The following is a 22,434-nucleotide window of genomic DNA, read 5'->3' on the forward strand; positions in this document are numbered from 1 at the left end:
ATGAAAGTTCGTTTTATTTATTAACAAATTAAATCATATAATTAAAATTTAATTTTAAAAATAACTTCAACGAATGTTTCAAATCAAAAAAATATTGTATAAATAAATAAAATTTTGCCAAAAATTAATATTTTATTAAAAAAACCAATATATTAAATTTTTAAACAAAATATATACCACTCTGAACACACTTATTGCTATTGTTTAGTCTATAAAGAAACATATTGAACGTGACTCATTAGATTGTGCGTCGTCTACCAGTCAGATGTACATAAAGTTAAATTGAAATTGAATAAATTTATTCACATGTATGTATAAATATGTATATGTGTATGAATATGTAGGTTGGATATAGATGTGCAAATTGTAAATTTGTTCTTAAAACTAGAATCAACCATATTGTACTATTAATACATTTTTTTTTTTTAATATTTAGCTAATTTAGCTGTGTATTTTGCAGGAAATCAAACGCAGCAATGGCTTCTCAAGAGATCACCATCAACCCTTTTGATCCTTATAGAGAAATGGAAAAATATTTGGAAAAAGTTAATGTAAGAACTTTTTTAAAAATAAAAAATTAAATTAATACATTTTATGAAAAATTTAAATACAAGATAATTCATTATCATGAACCACTAAATAACAAATAATAAAAATAATATTAATATTTTTTTCGTTTAGTTCCATGTTTTTTTAATTATTATTCAATTTATATTAATTTTGCATATTCAACTAGTTTAAATAATATAAAATTATTTCATTAAGATAATAACTGGGTGGATAATGTATTTTGAAACAGTATTTCAGAAGTTATTAACATTTTATAGTTTTAACTGGAAGTGAGACGCGAGTGCTGTTATTCATCGCGAGTATAAAAATGTTAATCATTATTTTAAAAAATTTTGAAATTTCTGAAATTATTCAATGAATAAACAAGTTTATTATGTATGTTGTCACTTGAAAAATTAATGCTGACACCCTTGTATAAAGTATACAAAAATAAAATAAATAATATTTCATGATTGATAAATTAAAAAGACACGGAACTAAAAGCAACTAATAAAACAATTTTGTTTTAGTTCCTAAAGTTTTAAATTGATGAAAAGATTTATTTATAGTTATAAATAATTTTCGTAGATTTAATGATGATTAAATATTTGTAAATATAAATCTTCTTTTGTAATTAAAATTTTAATTGGAATTATTCATGAATATATTTTCTCGGTCATTTTTTATATATAGAATTTACATTACAAGTATTAATTATATTTCAATCAAGGAAAGGCTATTATATAAACATTTTAATTTAAAATAAGTCACAAGATCGTTAATACTAATTCCATGATGAGACAACAACAAAGAAAGATATATAAAAAAAAGTGAACTCTACTTTATCTCTTTTTTTATAGAAAAATAGACTAGTAACTGTTCTGTAAAGAATATTTATGTTGTTTTGATATATAACTTTTTCAATTTTTAGACAGCAACTAGTAAAATTTTAAAATTAAATGCGCCTTAAAATAGGAGATATTGCAATATAAATAACATAAATATTTACGTGTCTGTATAGTTGTCTACCATATTAAATCAAGTGTAATAATTTTTGTGCATATAAAGTTGACTGTCTAATATTTTTGAGGAGTAAAATTTTATTTTAACAATGTGAAAATATAATATCTTTTACTAGTGTTTTGATAATCCTAGTTAAAGATATTTTAGTATATCTACACAAATTTATTAAAAAGTGAATAAATTATATTGATCACTTATTTTTTCTTCCCAAAAAATTAATTAATTGTTAAAACATACATTAATATCAACATATTTATGAGATCACCTAAATCAATAAAATCTTAGAAAGTTCGATAAAAATCCAGTTTTTTGCGTACTTATCAAGCTCAAAGTCAAAAATTACCATTGATTACTCATGTTCTGTTGTACCGAGCTTCAAAAATATAATGTGATATTACCTTAATGTTTCATTTGTAGGAAATATCAATCTGATATTGTAATTCAGCATATAAACTAAATCAATTTTCAGTACTAATGCCTTAAAATACCATTTATTAAAAATAATTAAATTAAATTCTATTAATTTTTATGGTCATGAGATACTTTTTGAAAACATAAAAAATTATTATTGATAAAAACTATTTTTCTTAAAATTTTGCCCATCATACTAGCTTTGTTTTAAGTAATAAATTTACTTTAAGATTTATGTTAAAAGTTGACAACTTCTATAATATAAAAAAAATTACAAAATAAAAACTGAAATAAATGATGAATTGGTTAAGGAAAACTATTAAGCTGACTTATAATTTATTAACCACAATAAATAAATTAATAATGCAAATAATGAACATAATATTGAAATAAATATAAGTTATTATACAGTTACATAAAACCTGTGGTAAATAAATATCTTTTATTATTAAATTATATTTATTAATAGTTTTAATATTAATTCATATTATTAAATTTAATGTAAATGACAGTACAAAAGTTAAAACAATAGAGTCTTAATCATTAAACAATTTTTATATCGTTTTATTAAAAAAATAAAGAATATAGAATGTATTTTAATAAGTATATAATTTAGTGGTGATAACTTTTATATTTTAATGCAAATTTAGACAATATCTGAAGATATAGTCTTTAGATATTGTGATTTTTTTTTAGACGTTTAGAATTCGGAAGTCTCAAACCTTTAGATGAGTTTTCCTTGATTGGAAACAACTTTTATACATTATAAATTCTAATAGGATTATTTTGAAAATATTAACCATACAGTAAGATGTTTTTTTAATTTCAATTTTTAAATCTCAAGGGATTATATTACAAAGAACTAACTATATCACATTGACAAAAATCTTTAGTAGGATTTCGAAGATACCCTTAACGTTTTATTTATATTTATTGTCCAAATTAGGAATAATATAAAATCGCATCAAATCGTATTATTTTAGTTTATTAGAATTTAATATTTATACCAATAATTTAGAGGACTGAACATTAATTATAAAAGTTCATATGCCGTTGAAAATTGTATAAGCAAAAAATTGTAAGTTAATAAACAAAAAAAAAAGTAATACGTTTTTAGAGCATTATATGACATATTTCTACATCAAAAATTATCTTTAGTTACACCACTAAATTTTTATACAATTATATTTTGGACTAAATTAAAAAGTAAAATTATATTTTTTTAATGAATCGTTGTAATCGGTGATTTTAATATAAGTATAAATCATCTGATCTTAAGAATTAAACTTTGAATATGCAGTTCTGTTAAAATAGTGAATTAAGAATCTAGAAGAATCTTGTAAAAAGAAAAAAAATTAATATACTTTAAATCTTTATTTTCAGAACAGTTATTCTACTTTAATAAAGAGTAAAACTATTTTTAGAAGTTCTCAATAAATAAACTAACCTATTAAAATAGGATCCACGGTTCTAAATACGTTTTTTTATTTTTATCATTTGATAACATAGAAAAACAAGCTAAGTTCGATGCATTTATAAATTAATAAAAACTAATAGACCAACAATAATCAAATTTAAACGACCAAAACTACATCTATGACACTAAATCACGACCGCAAAGTTGCGCATATTTCATGACAATTATTACATTAATGTTGGTTATCAAAAATATCTAACAGTAAGTTCGTACTATGGTACAGATTTATTGCGTTGAAAACTGTAATTGATATTATAGCAAACGATCATTAAGTAGATAGTTTTCCCTTATTGTTTTTTCATTTATAAATTGAATGTAATCGTAACAATGTCAAAATGATAATTTATAGTCCTAGCAAAGCAAAAAGAACTTTTCGAAAAAGTGGTGTTACTTAAATAGCCTATAGGACAACTTTTTTTTTTTTATTGGGACTACGAAAATTATAACGTAGGTAATGCATTAGACTTCAAAATTGTTTGAGAAAGCGTAAGTTTCATGATGCCGGTATTGTTGTAGGCTTAACACAATTTAGTGTAAAACTAGGTCGAATTTCATAACGTTCGACTGTCTTGAAACACTTATCATTTATCATCTTCTTCGGGGCCCATTAATAAGTTAATTAAAATTACTTTTACTTGAATTGGTAGTCGAATTTTCTGACGCCCCCGCATACGTCTAATGGTACGTACCGGTGTTCCTTTTTGTATTTCTCGATTTCCTAGTAACTCGAAGACAGTGCAAATTGGCGACGGTTAGAAAAAGTATGAAAACCGGCAAATGTGCCAATTGTGAGGCTCTATGACGTTCGGAGCAGACAAGGCCGGACTTTACTGTATACACATATAACACACGTAGGCCTCGCCGTATACCGACTCGCCAACTCACCGATATGGTCATACGACTTCCCACTGTAAAACGAGGACCGCAACAGCGGTTACCAAACTAGTGTTCATTAAGCTTATTGGTAGCTCATTGACTAATCTAGGCTTTCCCTAAAATGTTAAATGAAAATTCATTATTAACTAAGACAGTCAAGTATTGTTTCGTTGTGGTCAGTGAGGCGCCAATAGTCTACCTATTAATTACGGGCACTACTTAGGACTATATTTTGGGATCTCCTGGTTACATTGCATTTGATTAATACTAATAACGATAATATGTCGTGTAAGTACTTTAGTATTTCGAATCCGGTCGTACGACACTGATCTCTATTCGGTCGGTGCGCTTGTGTCAGTCCGCTGGTTCGTTAGCTTATCTCAAACACAAAATTATAATTGCAAACATAGTTAAAATACATGATTGTAGCGTTACAATTAAGTTATTAATCCGTTATGGATGTATATTTTTAGGAAGAACTCGATGAAGTGTTCAATCAATGGTCTAAGAAACCTGCGGATAAGCCCGGAAAACTTGTGGCCAACTGGCCACCGATTCAAGCCGATGTCAAGAGCTACTGCAGTCCGAGGTACTTGGCAAACGATTTCAAAAGCCTGTATGACGACGTGATATTAGAATTACAGATACCCGAACAAATCGTTTGTCAAGCATGCAGTGAATTAACCAGTAAGTAAATTTCAAAACATTCTAAAACAATGAAATTAACCGTTTTCTGAAATAGTCATAATGACATTGAACAACAATCAATTATTTCAAATCGTTGGAATTCGTATGTCCATAGGCATATCGCGTTATACTTTGGAACCGATGAAATATGTAATGATTATTACTATTTAAACGGTTTACGACAAATATAATATCATTTTATGGTAGCACAAGGTTATCGGAATTGAAAAATTTAAATAGCTAATCAAATTGCATGGTTCAACTACGACAGTCCCATGGCAATTATACTAATGTTTACGGTGTTTTTTAGATGGTAGTATTGATTCTGGAGACAGTTGTAGTCGTTCGTCAAATAACATGCGTTACCGCCTATCGTCAACTAAGCGAAAACGGTCGAGGTCTAGATCTTCGGACTACGGTAACCTCCAACATGAACTACCTGGATGTTACAACGACAAGTCGGCTGTTCTTCTTAAAGTTCAAATGTTTGAAACGCCACCGCCACCAGTTCGCAGTTCGTCTCTTAATCGTTTCCAGACCATAATATCACAACAGAGAAAACAGGTCAGTATTACATCTTATGTACAAATTATTCAACGTGGTATTAATAATTTGACTGTTACAATGTGTATCATATAACCGTGTTTTAGAATTGTTTTTTTATTTAACAGTTTGAACGGAAGGAGTGCGATGAAGCTCCAATGGAAGCTACTGCACAGACATCACCTACCGAGAGCAGATCTTCTAGTTTTACGTGGTTATCTGATCGATCGGAACCGAGTAATTGTTCTTCAGCCGAGGAGGAAATCCAGACGCCGTGCAGTTCGACTGATGATTCCGTTGTCGATCAACATATCAGTTGTGGATCTTCGACAGCATCATCTTCCGTGTCACCACCCGGTCGTTCCGACGAACCCGAATCCGGTATAGGAACGGCTTCGCCACCACATCATCGATATTCAAAGTGTAAATTTTTAATATACTCTTAGAGCATTATGTATCCACATAGTTTTAATACGTTCTTTTGAAAGTTGCTGTGCGAAAAAAATCGTTTTATTTGACTACTCACCATTAGAATGATTTATTGTTAATTATGTAGCACACCATGTGTAATTTTGGTGGTCAAGATTTACTACAAACGATTAGCGTCTCTCTTGCGGTCCCAAGAAGTCTTCATTGATCATTTCTTTGTAAAAACATAAAATAGAGACAATATGAGACTGCTAAATTCCTGAGGATTAATTTTCTACGCGAAAAAATTAATCTCAGGCGGTAGTAGAATATATAAGTTCTTGAAAATCTAATGTGAAGTTCAAACGGCTTCTGGGAAGAAAAACGATTTTTTATATTTAGACTCGCGCATCGCGATAATAATTGGCGTGAGATTTTAGTAGGTCATCGGCGGGACGACAATATGTTTATTTATTTTTTCATGGAGTCCCAATTCCAGGAATACTTTTCGAGCCAAATGTTCATTTAAATATTAGTATTAAGTAATATTACTAATTTTTAGAAAGACATTTGCGTCAGAAGCGATCGCGGCCAATGCACATTTTTGTAGACCACTTTTCGTTTTATTTTTATATTATAATGTATAATATTTTATTTTTAATATACAACGACCGCTTTGGTATTTCTGTAGGACACTACGCGCGTTTTAATGTTGTATATTGAATTGGTGTCGATACGCTCAACTTACAACCCGTCAAAAATCGTAAACACTCTACAACATTGCACACTTCTCAGCATCGGTGTTTCCATCGAAAACTTGTTTTAAATTAGAGGGTGGGAGTTACGCTCCATAAAAACGACAAGAGTACTCTATGAACGCGTAAATAATATATCATTCGGCGTACCAAAAACTAAAATCTTATTATGATATACGAATGTTGTGCTAAACGCAGCACGATAGCTGTCCGTGTAGGATGAACCTTGATGAGCTGTAATATTATTCCTTAATATCATTAATATCATCGTTATATATGTGTGTGTGTGTGTTTAGCGGGAAACCAGAAATGTCGCAAGAAAGAGACGTGGGAGCGGTTGCAAAGACGACACGCGGATAGGTGTGCGGCGACCAAACGTGTGGAGCCTGTGTGGGTGACTGAAGATCAGCAGAGCGATTCCACGACCCAACCGGGTAACCGACCGGTGCGACCGAATCGATTGCCTTTGACCAGCGAATGTCAATCATCCGAAAAAGTCGCTTACGAACTGCCCAGCCCAACTGCCATATCTCTAAGCGGTGGTAGTGATCTATCTCCGGAATTGGCTTGTAAAAGCTCTTCTGCGCCCCACCTGATAAAACCGTGTTCGAAGACCCTTCCCAAGGGTAAATTCGATCCATCCTACACAGTAAGTAACGCATTATTGCCTTTATTTACTACTACTGATTATTAATTAATTTATTTATTTTAACAGAATCGGAAACAAATAAGATGTCAGTCGGATCGTTATTTGTCAGGTACGATGTTTTACATTTTTATGAAATAACACCGAAAAAATGTGAATTTTAGCAATTAATAAAAATCATATTGAACATTGGTATCAAACGGTGTTAGTTAAGAAACAAGCACTTTATTCCGATAGCGTATAAACGCACATGCTTATACTTACCTATTAGATAGGATCGCTAACGTATAGTACAAACGGTAAGATCCATTATTGTACTGTATACAAAACGGGTTCATCATATTAATCTCACGTTCTCGGGCCGGTAGCGCACATTACCTTAATACGTTTAATCGACTGTACCGGACAACGCTTATCTTCCTCGCAAAACGTTTCATTTTAAACACTTCAATGTGTTGTTTGCCTCGGTCTCGTTGTTTTTGTTGTTATTTCTCAGCGTAAAGTGCCGCGGATCTACAATACTGAAATTCTATTACGCGCTATTATGCTTTGGCTTTTATGTGGTATTGTTTTGCAAGGTCACAGTACAGTCGTGCTACGCGAGACATTAAACGCGACCACAATGGGCGAAACAGAGAAAAAATCGTAGTCGCACTTTCGGTCTAGGATCAAACCCTCGTAGAACCGCTTCTTTTCCGGTTTATGGCCCTTCTAGCGTTTTGTTAAATCGATTGGCCAAATGCGACGGGTTGTTGTAAAAATCGTCTAATATTCATTTTAAACTGAACACCAACTGTTATATAACGACAGGACATTTCGTTTATGTTTTCGTTGAACTGCGTCAATATCCAATTTTGCTTATGACTCCCAAGTCAACGTTGATATATATGATAATAGTTTTCACGTTGACTACGACTGTAAAATGGCAATTTTCCATGAACAATTTTTTTGTACACACAACAAACATCGTTTTTCGAATAAGACGCAAATCAATGTTTATTTACATAAACCTATATTAATTCGATATCAAACTGATAGTTTTAGTACAAGTGTTGATGGACGTTCAACTTGGAAGATATGCTGTGTTATTTTTCCCGTTTAAGCCGCCTTTGATTTCATTGTAATTGATTTTTACAAACAATATGACTCGTTGGTTTTCCTGTATTATTAGTCGATTTCTGGTAAATCTATTTTTTGATTTTTCAAAATTTTATTATCCGAGTATAAATATCTTATTGTTGTTTATTTTATGAGTCCAGACTAATAAAACGAATGTTTAAAATAAAACATTCATAGAATTTCTTTAACTAAAAAACAAAAAAAAAAATACAAATTGATACTAACAGCGATTTGTTTATCGCCGCTAATTTGAAGTGCCAGCGCAATTTTCAATAAAATCCATTTATTCGACGTTTCCATTACCGCTAAAAAAGCTAACCGCCCAAGTGTTATTGAACTGTGTACGAACTAATGAGTCAGTTTGCCGCCGATTGAGAATCTAGATTTGCTTGTAATATAGTTTTTTTTTTCATTGCAAAATAGTTTTTTATGGTTCAAACAAAAATATTAAAAATATTTTCTTAGAAATTGTCGTTGAAAGAACTATTTATTTACAAATTTGTTTATGTTTATTTATTTAACATCAGACAAGCAGAAATGTACATATACTAAATAGTTTATTATTAGCTATAAACGACGATAAATGATAAGTTATCATTAGACTATTGTATATTCATGAGCGTCGTTAAATATTGTCATTGTGCTTTGGGTAGTGGTTTAAGTCAATCTTTTGAATCATTTTTCGGATTCGGCGTACAGCACAAGCCGCAACTTCGCTACTGTGGTACGGCAGAGCGTTGATAAAGTTCGTTCTCGTGTCGGTAATAGTCAACCATATTAGTAGGTATACTGCGGTGTTATGATGTTTGCGCAGATCCGTGTTGTTTCTGATCCGTTTTGATTGTAATCATTTTTTCGTCAAAATATGTACTACTTAAATTCGTTTTTCCGTTATCAGTATTAAGTACTAACCGCTATTATGGAAGCTTTCGCCGACAAATTAAGCTACAAGTTTTTTCGCAGTTTTAGTGTGAAATTTGAAAGACCGTCGTGGACAGTCGGCCGGTCTGAGAAATTTTGGCGGAAATTAAGGGAAAACAAAATTGCAGGTCAGTCATCAAAGTTTATATTGGAGAGTTTTATATTTAAACTAATGGTTTTTGTTATGTAAAACTAATTTATTTTTGGGAATCAAAATATTTTCAGGTTTAATCATTAATTCATAGTTGTTCTTCAAATGATTGTTTTGTTTGGTAATCATTATTTTTTTGTAGATAAGGCTGCTATAAACAAAATAATGTCTTTATAATTATTTTCGATTTAAACGTAGGACTTTCATCTCTAAGATGTATCTCTTAAAATTATCACATGTTCGCCTTTGATAAAACAACAGTTAATAAAACTATGAATTTTATTGAAATGTCTCTTTTATCACTTTTCTGAAGTAATTAATTTTTAATTTATTTGAAAAATCTCTTTTTAGTAGGTAATTTAATGTGAATAAATTACTTGAAGTACGAACAATCGCTTAAATTACAAACGAACGTCGCCTACGCCACTCTGTATCACAAAACTTATGACATAATTGGTATATTATAATTGATTATTAAATACACATTCAGTATAAAATCTATAACTAAATAATTATATATAACTATCAAATGACCATACGTCAATGAATAACGAAAAAACTTTGCATTGAATAGTTTTTGGAATATTACCAATAACATCATAACTCTATTATAAATCGTTGAAACTAAACATAGATTATGCAAATAAGTTCATTAAAAGTTTTAATATAAAATACATGGTACTGTTTAAAATAAAATTTAACAATAACGCAAATTAAAACGATACTCAATATTTTCAACGCTGTCAAAAGGATAACGTTTCATTAACCAAATAAAAAATGAAAAAAGATGTGTTCCAAAATATGTTATTAAAGAGTTAATTGTACAATAAATATATGTACATTTTTTCATAATTATTATTCAATTATCTAAATTGTCATCTATAAATGAGTCGTCTATAAGCGACATCACAGTAATGTCATTAATCACGTAGTTTTTTCATAACTGACCCCTGATGATTTTTTAATCCTTCAATTTTAAATAATCTACTATTATAATTACATCGATCGAAACGCATAAAACAATGTACAATGTTATCACTATGATCTGGCTACATGTACGTTCATTTACTTAAAGCCAATTAATCCAATGAAATATGATTTTCTGCTTTTAATAATTATCCGATTTTAAAATCAGGTTGGGTTAAATGTAACTAAGTTTAAACGCAGTTACATTAAATGGTTAACTCGTCGAAATCATTTTTAAGTTATTTTTTAATATATATAAATATTACCGCCTCGTTAGCAATCGAATGAAATAGCTGTTCATGTGTCACGTGTGTATTATTTTGCGTGTTGTAATAAAAACAGTTACTTAACTGTTCTTAATTATTGTAACACAATTTATTTGTTTTTTTCTAATAAAAATCATAACAAATCGATTAAACATTGAAATTTCAATGTTATTGACATATTAATGTGTCAGTAACGTTAATAGATCGTGTAAAAAATAAAATATACGCTTTTAACAGAATAACAATCAACAGTACAGTAGTACAATATAGAAATATTCAATGTCGATTTTGATTGTTAAATAAAATGCAACCGATTTAATTCTTTCACCTAGTTAAAAAAATTACAATCTACCATCTGACTGCTGGTAAATAAAATTTTTATTTTTGACTTTGAGAGTACCATAGTTTATACGCGACTACTGTTGGTAAAAAATTATACTCGGTTTCACTATAATACAGCAAAACAAAACGCCACATATGGGAAGACACAACAGGTGTGAACGATTCTATTGCGTATGTACACTTAACATTATTGTACACACTCTGTCATTTGCACATTAAAAAAAATTGACCAGAACGAGTGGGGAATCGATGTAAGGGGAGAGCCACAAATTATAATGTGTACTCGTGACCGGTTTGCGGTATGTAGTAAACACTCGTACTCTGATCTCCCCGTTAGTTATTATTCGAATTTTAATGTGCAAAAAACGACAACAACCGTGTGTGTGTGTGTGGCGATTGAGGTCCATGCGGTGTCAAAACGTGCGCTAAACCATAGTATAAAAAATTCAATTGTTCTATTTTATACTGCTAAAAAATAACGTTTTCTCATTTTATTTACCGACGTAAAAAGTTTTCATTCAAAAATCACAACTGAAGACACCGGTGTAATAACCAGATACGTCCAAAAAAAATCCACTTTTATACAGAATTTTAAACGGCAAAATCTCTACTATGTATAAATGCAAAAAACACACATTTTATGATCGATAATTGAAAAAAGGAACTTAACTTTATTCTATGTTGTAATATAAGACACATTTTAAAAAGCTTATGCAGTAGAGAAAAAAAGTAAATTAAGTAAAAAAAGACATAAAATTAATTTTTAGAGATTGTATTTCTAAATCAAAATCTCAAATACGACTCCGTTGGCCACAAAAAATATAGACGTCATTTTGTTTAGAGTAATTAATGTTGTAACTACTAAAGTCAGAATTATTATAAGACTCTAGTTTTGTGGTATTAGTAGCTGAACGTATCAAATTACTTAAATATGATTACTATGGTATTCGTCGTAACATTTATAGAAAAACCGTGTATCACTTAATATTCAATTTGGTATGAAAATTTTTAGCAAAAATTTATATTCGAAATAAGCACTAAGTACGCTTATAATCAAGCGCGATGAATTTTTAATGTATATTCGAGATTCATTTTTGACACACCCGGCTTGGTCAATTTTTTTAATATAAGAGGATGTTACCAACAAATAATTATTAAAAAAAAGTTATTCAATTGGCAAAAACCAATTTTTTACTCTCCTATATTTTAAGCTTCGGAACGACTTTTGATGAACAGTATTTATTACAGTGTGGAGTATCATAATATTTCATGGCTAATAATGTCGCTCCTGACACGACTAGTACACATTTCATACCATAATACACTAAACTATAGTTACATATAAACGAACTAACGTTATCACTATTAATATCGGGTTTATTAACATAAGTAATTATTATTAAAATGGGTTATCTTTTTGCGAGTATGTTGTTTGCGAATAATAAAAAATTCTATCCGGCGCCCGCTAATCAGTACGAAGATAACGTTTCTACAATATTTATAGTGAGTGTAAAATAAATTCTATGTTATTGCCGACAAAATCCTTTATGCTGTACAAAATATCGTTAACAAATTCTAAGATAGTAATAATTCATAAAAAAAAACCGCTCATAATCATTTGCACGCATAATTCGAACAATACTCGTTGCCTAATTACCAAGTTATAGTTAGTAATTAATGATATTTTTCTAACGCCCAACACAATAATTCAGATTTGATATTTCCAATTTTGATATTGACGGGAAAATAAATGGAATTCATAATGTGAAATTCTATAAAAATTTTATACTGTTCAGCAATACGTTTATAATGAAAATCGAATAACAAACCAATATATTATTAATAACAAATACATCAGATGAGATCGTATCAAGTGTGTCATCTCCGCAGTCCGTTCCAGTACCCCAAGAATGTTTCGAAACGTTTTTGTATAGAACTCTATGTTTGTATATATTTAGTCGAGAATCTGTGGAGTTCTCGAATAGCAGCGGGCGCGATGCGCCAATTGTGTGATAGAACACGTAGTTTGTTTTTTCGGTAGAGTTGAGAGGACTTATAGTATTTAGGATGGCAGTAAAGTAATGAACCTTTGTCACAAGCGGCAACGGCGGCGTGTGTTTTGTATGTTATATGGCCAATATGACACTATCTATTACTGGCGCCACGTCCGGTCTCTACCAGATACCGATCACTAGGGTTGTAATATTCGTCTCAGGTATCCCAAGGCGCCATGACAAATTTATATTCCTCAACCGAATTTTGTGTTTACCCCGGCAACGCATATTTTTCTCTTCCCCAATATGTCCATTTGAACTTCCTCGGTTTCGTGGTTTGGGCTTACGTGTTGGTAATTACTCTTCACTGCCGCTTGAAAATCATACGCCATGATACGCTTTTTTACGGCTTTCACTTTCTTGAATATTCATTTTTTACATTAGGCTCATTTCATTCTAGGGTTGACCGATTTAAAATCATTTAACCCCAGATGAATAATGTTCACGTTAACTTTGTGGGTAAAATTTTGTCAAAAAAATATTTTTTTAAAACAAGATTTTCTATTTAGATATTAGGTCATATAAAGCTAACGGTGATATTTAATAAAAAAAAACAAATACATTTCATGGATTGTTCAATTTTCGAGATCTGTAACATGTGATATAAATTATTTCATCGTAGTAAGTCGAAGCAGAAAATCCTTATGTACATTTGGGTGAACCTAAATTCAATTATAATTTGTAAAAAAATTTCAACTGCTCGAAGTCCAATATTGTTACGTGCTCAGAATAATCGATTATCATTCGACAGTTTTTTTAAAGAAAAATACTACGTTGTCAAAGTGTAAAAGAATTGTAACCGATCAATTTATACATTAGTTTAGATCAATGTCAGTAATTTCAACCTTTACTTCCTCTAGCTAACATCAGACAGTAATTCCTTTACTTAAAAAACATCGTTGTGATTTACCGTAGCCATCTGTTAATTAATTTTTTAAATAATGTTACACCACACAAAAAAGTCACTCAACTAGCTACAACTATTTCTCGAGGTAGTTAAACACTGTTGCTGTAGTAGTCATTGTCCATTCGAACAATAATACCAGTTCTATCAAACCGATATTATTTCCGGGTTGAAAAAATATTTGGACAGGGTCGCTGAAAATAACAAGTAAACTAATACACGTACATTCAGCTGTGCATACAAATCGTAGACTATAAGATATTTCCCGCCATATTAATTTCACCTTATTCTCTACAGTATCTATTGGGATAAAATTTTACATTTGAAAAACGAACTCTTGTTGCAATAAGTTGTTATCGCATTTAGAGATGTTTAATGATTTTTTTATTACCATTGTTATTTTAAAATAACCGTTTTACACTACATACGCACACACTCAGAGCCAGTAATTTACAACGGGTCACATCTTACAGACGTCCTTGCCAAGGACCCGTCGCCTTACACCCTCGATCTCACACAATAGAAGGGGCTCGTTACACAATACATCATTCGAGTCGCATTCCACAGCTAAACTCCGATGAGCAGCGATTCCGATATGCCTGAAAATTCTTCTTTGTGCCACCCATACGCGATACATGTACATATCTCTCGCATTTGACGTTATACTACACTCCAGTGTACTAAAATAACGCTAATCATGAAAGTAGAATCGAACCCAACCAATTTTTATACTTTTTTTTTTTGCTATGAAGTAAAGATATCAGCTCCTAAAAAAATAAAGAAATATTCTAATATACAATATTAGAATTTTCTATAGTATATATTAATTGTAATAATTTTTATTTTTCAAATTTTGATGAAGAAAACTTGACGATCTCATCTCCACGTCCATTATAGCATATTTGTTAGAATAATTTTTTTTTAACTTTAAGGACTGTTTGAGAATCATTGCTGTTACATGAAAAATAAAAAAATTTTTTTAACCGAATTTACTCCGCAACGGGTGGTGAGTTTGTCGTTGGATCTTAACATCTAATAGCTACCAAAATAATCATACGTTAATAACATGTTATGGGGTTTCGTGCCTTCAAAATGTCAGTTACGGCTGAGTAACTCGAATTCCATTACACGGGCACGTGTCTATACTTAACTCATGATCGTGTTTAATTAACTAAAGGGAAACATAAAAAAAAAAAAAAATGGGATAGGGTGTTTTGGCGGACGCCAAAGTGCATTTCATTTTAATAAAAGTAATTGCTAATATTATCGACCAGCTGTTTTTACTATAAATATCTGATGAAACGTGACTTCAATTCATGACTTCTGGGTTGTTATGTGTTGATGAATTCGGATTAGACTATTGTAGATGAAATAACTGTTCTGTCACAGTGATAAATGTAAATCTTCATCGACAATGACATTTGAAGTCGTAATAATTGCATTTATTCCAATGTGCAAAATGTGTACAGCTGCTTTTTGTTTTTTCTTTGGCGTGTACTGATTCTCTTGAACGTGATTAATTGTAGTTGGTCAAAACGGCACTATTCAAAAGTTTAAATCAGATTTGAGGTTCGGATTCGGTTGCCCCGAAGTATTTAACGGCGTTTAGATAGTTAAGAGGGTTGATAACGGGACACGAGACAGGCTTAATGGTGGTAACGTACATTAAACAGATAAATATGGACCACCGCCGCTGGTATAATACACATAACTTAGGTATAAATGTATAATATAATATAATGTACACACATATGACGGCGGTGACAAAACGCAGACGACCCGGCTAGCGTATTAGCTCCTGCGTCTATCTCCCCCTACAGACCTCCCACCGGCTAAAAAGAAGTAGAAGTGCCCAACCAACCTAAACCGATGAACTTGTGCCAGTCAACCGACGGTCGGTGACTGAACGTTACTGCGGACGCATTCGTGTGAGTTAATTCGTGTTTTAATAGACGTTCAGTATTTACAATTCGTACGGTTTATATAGACAGACAGTTTACTCTTTAGAATCATAATTTTGTATTTGGATAACTGGTGAGTGTGTGTTTTTTTTTAACTACTTTATCTACTACAATACTTATAAAATGGATTAATGATTATGTAATACTAAGTATTATTAATACATTTTAAGTCTTAAATGAATATTTAAAACATTTAACAAGTTATAACTTTTGAAAAAATTATAAAATTTTCTTTATTTTTAAATACCTCAACTCTTAAAATTTTCCAACAATTCTCATCATAAATTGGATTTTACTCGTATAATATTGAAAATTAATTAATTTAAGAAAAATATGGTTTATTTAGTAGTTTTGTATTTTTATGATAAGCTAAACTTTACTAGCTAATTCACAATTAAGACATAATTCTGTTTCGTTGAGTAGAAAACTTGCAACGTTTGTTTGTTTAAGTGATTCTTTAGAATACTGTACAATACAAACATTAATTCAAGCAAATTCGGTAGAAGTAATTTTAATTAAAACTGCGAACACTTTATATACTTCAATTAAGTTCAACGTTTTACCATGAAATTTTAAAATTAATTCGTTTCCTCTGTTTGCAAAAACTGTTTAGCACGTAATACGGTCAAAGGTTGTGGATATAAGGCAATTAGTCTACCGTAATTTTTTTAAATATCATTATCTCTTTATTTAATGAGCAATGAAAGAAAATTGAACTATTTGTTTACTTATTGTATTTTGATAATATAATAATGTAACAATATCACTTTACACCTTTGGCCTGTCATATTTTCTCAAACATATTATTGAGCTGACATTTATTTAAATTAGTTACATTAAATTTCTTTCGATGCACTTCAGTAACTTTTCTAAAACAAAAAGTAGGATGAACATCATCGCGAGAGCATAACCGGAAACGTTTTCATGGCCCGCGACCCACTGCTAGGTTGTGAATATTTTTATTTCAAATCATACATAATACATGGAAGCGCTATATATTTCCGCTTCAAATCATGTTATGCCGTGCGAAATCAAACAACGGGCATGGGTTTCATACAAAAAATTCCTAGATCAACATGCAAAAAATGATATTACATATGTTACGGAGCAAAATTTACTACTTGCAGCCACTAGGGGTCATTGTTTTCTTGCATAATATTGTCACCATTTATCTTCTCCTCCTTTACTCCCCATCTAACACAATACAATTTAATCGCTTCAATGCACTTTAGAGTATAATTCTTTATATTATGTCGAGTATTATTGACTTGATAGCCGACCGACGACAGTCACGAGTATGTGTATACTTACTGGTTTGCAGTATGCATTTATTGTTATAAAATATCTGACAACTCGTGCCAACAAAAATAATAATAAAATAAACACACAATCGGACCTAAATGGAACAAAGTGGTATTAAAGCGAAAAAATGTTGAAAACAAACGCAAGATGATTTATGCCGAAGACAGATGCATGGTGTGGTAAAAAAAAAACACAAAATTAATTGTCGCGCTCGCATAATATGCTATATTTTTAATAACTGATCAGTATGGACAACGAGCGCATCTCTTTTCTATACTAGAAATGGTATATATATTTTCGTATAGAGCGGATTGTTTATTCTATGATAATAACATTACGGTTGTCTATTGAGAAGGAAATTATGTACATAATGCAATATTTCTTCCGAGTCGTTCGATAGTCATGTTAGATCGCTTCATTTATCTACTCTCCAAACAATCAACAGTTAAGTCTTTGGCACCTTTTGATGGATAATCTTTGTAGTTCTCGGAATCAACTTATGAAATGGCTTACGGGAACAATTGGCTAAAGCATAGCATATGTAAATGTTAACGTTTTGAAAATTATCATTTCGTTTTTTAAAAATGTAAACGTTTTTCTCCAGTTAAAAATTTTAATATTAACCATTTTAATGATACCACAAAACATCAGTGGTATTTATTTGCTTTGTGCAAACACAAGCCTTGGCTTAATCATACCCATTAACTTGTTTCTATGACTTAACACAACCAGTACAAATTAGCGGATTTCAGAGAATATCAATAAAAATCATATTAATCACACTTGTATTTTTAAAATACTGCATGTTGTTGGATTAGTAAGTTTTAGCTATTCAGGTCGTAATTTGCATTTAGTAATCGATAACATATCTCGTTAAACTCAAAATTACACTTTTGGAAACAAATATAAATGTACGAGATTTTTGTATAATTTTCGATTATGGTAAAGTCAGCTGTTATGTATGTAGTAGGAAGATAGATTATCATAAGCCAGAGTGGAACAAAGTTTTAATAATAAAATACAGGAAGTAGACGAACAGTGTGAAGTATTAACATGTGTTCGATAAAAAAGGAAATCTAAACTTCTGAGAAACCATCACATTGTTCTTATTTACTTGGTTCATTGTACGCATATATTCGAATAACACGAAACGTTAATTGGAATTACGATGATAGTAGCGATGACACGTGCCAACTGGCTTTCGCTGTGTAATAAATTATTCTTTTGGCTATTGTGACATCGGAGTAATGTCGCACTATTCGTCTGAAATAACCGCATTTGATAGCTAATTAAGAATATTTTAGCTAAAAAAACGTTATTCGTCGACAAATTCAACAGACTGGAAGACGCGTCACCAATCTGGATAACACGAAAAACTTAGTGCCAAAACGATACAGACCTGCCAAATCCTATAGTATACTACGGAATTTGGTCGGGCCGTATTTTTGGATGACATGCACACATATCATTTGACAATACTCTCGAATGCATATATACTAACATTCTACACTGATGTGTATAAACTTGTCAACGTGTAACGACACATTAATGCCGCGTGCTTTACTCTCTTTACACACAATTAAAAATTTCTGTAAAATCACCGTTTAACAATCTGGAACAACCCTTCACCTATTGTTCTTGAGGTCTACTTCTTTTGTAACGATATAGCCTTGAAACCAGTTACCAATACATACACTTAAAACTCGTATTATTAGTTTAGTAATTACTCGATTGTAATACACTTGTGAGTACATGATGTGACAACGACATCGTATAGAGTGTAATTGAGACTACCACGAAGGATCTCGTTTCCTATACACATTATAAGTGCTGCCGGATGGCTGGGGAGATGTAAAAGGTCATGTGTTTGTGAGATAATAATATAATGCTACTGTACGGCGTCGTTGGAAGAACAACATTAGTGAAGACTTAAAATGTGTAATTATTCCGATTGTGTGCGATGGTTTCCTATGGTATACTTTGTGCTATAGTTAAACAGTATAGGTTATTTAAACGTGTGCGTACAGGTACGATTGCCTTGGATTTTGTTTTTCGTGCGTAGGTGATAGTGTCGGTATTGAAAATATGCACCGAAGTTTGAAACGTACAACTGTATCTTAGCGCACAATCTAAGGAACCAAAAAATAATATTTCTGTAATGTCGAATGGCTAATGTACGCAAATCTAAAAGTGTGTCTACTTGTTTTGCGTTTGATGGATGATGAATTATTTTAATAGCTTTAACACGCAATGTGTTTCGAAGTGTGAATAAAAGTGTGTCTCTAAAAATCCAATCGCGGTTATTATAATGTCGTTATTTTCTTTACATAATATAATTTATTAATATTTTGTTTTCAAAGCTTATGTAAATACAATGCAATGACGATAGTAACAAATCGACGGTACAGCGATAACGCTAGTTCCACTAGGGGTCTGGGTGTGCAAATACAATATTTGAACTAAGGTGTGTAGGTTGCCCATTATGTTACATTATTTATCGTGAAGCCGACCTGCGAAAACACACGGGGCATTAACGGGTAATGTTTGTTTATATAAAATGTGTATATTTTTCTTCCTGAAAGGTCTACGAGTTCAAAGCAACTCGACCCAACCTTAAAACTAATAAACCTATTATACCTATTTTAGCCGCTTACAAAAGTATCCGCGGATCAACCTAACCTAACGTATTTAGTGAACGATTTAATACTATCTTTTTTTTTTTCTAATGACTCATAGTTGTGTTCGCCGAATACCACAACAACAAAAAATATACTACCGAGAAGAATCTAACGTTCTGAATAGGTAGCGGAATGATGATCGCACGCGGGCCTACGTTTTCCTATGAACTGCCATTTATTAGGTGCGAAAATCGAGTTTCCATAATACTTGACGTTTGCCAACGTCTGTCTATTTGTGTTTATCTACAGACTCCGAGCGCCAGACCACAATCACTTCTTCTCCGCAACGGGAGCTTTTCGACGAAGCGATGCACTCAAAATTATAAACACATCCGCCATTGACGTATGAACGGCGTACATCCATCTATTTCTTGTTAAATAATACGTTTGGTTAATGTGTAATTTAATTTTTGGAAACTATTATTTTCGGTGTAGTCTACGATCGACAATAATTTGAAAATAGATCACACGTCAAAGAGCTGACGTAAGACCAGCAAACGTGATTTAAACAACGTCGACTGTCGCTATTGAGCACACAGGGGCCGCGGCGTGACGCGCATCACGACCGTTTTTTTTTTCTTATTTACATTTCAACTTGCACAGAATGTTCTTTAGAAACACACAACTGTCGAAAGTTGAACTAATGTTATGGTACCGTACTAAGTAATCTCAATAAAAATTTGACACGGACGGGAGACTTTAATAAAGCGAATTTCTATTAATAGCTTAGTCGTTTTTCTGGACTAGGAAACGATAATATCGTAACATCGTCTGTAGGAGTTGCCCTTTTCTATAGCTGTGATAAAACCGGATCTGCTAAAATGTGTAATAAGCCGCCGAACCGTACAGGCATAAAAATGGTAAATAATGTAAATGAATTAGACGATAACCTCTGTTGAACAGCACTGAAGTGAAGTATTAATATTCTTATTTTCGTCGTAACATTTTGTCCATTATTAAACAACGGCAACTTGTTCAGTATTATTGTATGCAATTTAAAAAATGATTATGGGGAAAAGTGAGCACGTTAAGGAAAGCGCGTTTTCAGTTATAATGAATTATTATTTTTGTTGGCTAGTGTTGATGTTATTTTTTGATTGTATTCCTACAAGACCTCAGTTTACGTAGGAGCAGATTGACTACATAAAAGTTCTATACTGAATTGATGAAATAAGAAACCATTTAAGCGTTTTCCCAAGCATTTCAATTATTTTACAATACCTGGGTTTTTTCAATAGTTAATTAAAATAGACAGCGAAATCGTTGGTTACCCCAGGGTATCATTTTGCTGAGCTTCTTAAGGTTTATAAACAACTTGTTGCAAACCGTTACTCGTGCCCCCCGTACGGGGTAAGCAATAAACTGTTGGTTGATATTTTACCGCTTCGGGTCGCTTTGAGAATCAAAACAATACAATTGCGTGTATGCACATGGACCACCGCGGCTCATTAATTGTTTCCACAAATGGTCAAGATGTAAAAACGCCGATTCAAATATCACTGCCGCTCCGTCGTAGCCCTACAGCTATAAGAACTTACCGTATTTGACTGGTGACGACATCTCCTTCGTGGTCACTTCGAAACAATTGTCTTATTACTATTATTATTAAGACGAAGGAATAATTATACAAAATGAACGAGTATCAAAAATATCAAAAGCGTCCTCGAAACACGCTGGTAGCCCGCGGCTCAGACCAAAATAGTAACATTTACGGTTTAGAGAGCTTCTACTCCGCTGGTTTCTAATTCACAGCCTACTAAGTCTTTACGTGTACGTCACGCAAGATATAAAAATCCCAGGAGTATATGGCAAGTTTTCTATAGGTTCGCGACCCCTGAAACAATAAGACCATAATAAAATTATTGTGCACAACAAACTACGCAACACAAACAATGAGAGGGACACGCCAGGAATACGTTGAGCGTGGGTGTTACGATGTCGTAGGACATCTTCTCATGATAAATCCAGGTGATTTATCCGGTGTACCTATTGTGTGTATATGTGTTTCTATGCAACTAATCTACATCAGTACACTCGACCATACCATTCATCTACATACTATGATTAACCCTTTGTCACCTACATTTCTCTTAGAGCTGCTAGTTCACACTCGTGTACCACGGCTGACATAAAATGTCAACATAACTTAATTTATAAACGTTAAATGAGTTTAATCTTTAGAACACTGCCCTTTCTATAAATAATAATGTATTTTAAACAACCATGAAGTTTGATCGTGATAAATTTATTGGCCCGTTTTCAAAGCTGAAAGTTCTTGACATTAAGTTTCAAAATTAACGCTCTCAAATTTAATTTTACTTTCGCTCTGTTGTGACGGTTGTTCAAAATATATTTACTTCAGGATTCTAGGAATAACCCGGAAAATAAGTCAATA

At 31.7% G+C, this 22,434-nt stretch overlaps 1 protein-coding gene across 1 annotated transcript in view; it reads left to right on the forward strand.

The window, feature by feature from the left end:
• The window catches only part of LOC126895485 (rho GTPase-activating protein 7), a 71,424-nt gene that overhangs the window by 31,574 nt on the left and 17,416 nt on the right, over nt 1-22,434 (forward strand). Inside the window, exons 3-8 of the mRNA XM_050667410.1 lie at nt 459-551; nt 4,810-5,023; nt 5,334-5,587; nt 5,695-5,989; nt 7,026-7,378; nt 7,445-7,487. Of these exons, the coding sequence (XP_050523367.1) occupies nt 477-551; nt 4,810-5,023; nt 5,334-5,587; nt 5,695-5,989; nt 7,026-7,378; nt 7,445-7,487 (1,234 nt within the window). The 5' untranslated portion in view covers nt 459-476. The remainder of the gene's footprint in view (nt 1-458; nt 552-4,809; nt 5,024-5,333; nt 5,588-5,694; nt 5,990-7,025; nt 7,379-7,444; nt 7,488-22,434) is intronic.

This window comes from Daktulosphaira vitifoliae, unplaced genomic scaffold (assembly GCF_025091365.1).
Source record: "Daktulosphaira vitifoliae isolate Bord-2020 unplaced genomic scaffold, ASM2509136v1 Scaffold_1, whole genome shotgun sequence".
Classification (NCBI taxonomy): Eukaryota; Metazoa; Arthropoda; class Insecta; order Hemiptera; family Phylloxeridae; genus Daktulosphaira; species Daktulosphaira vitifoliae.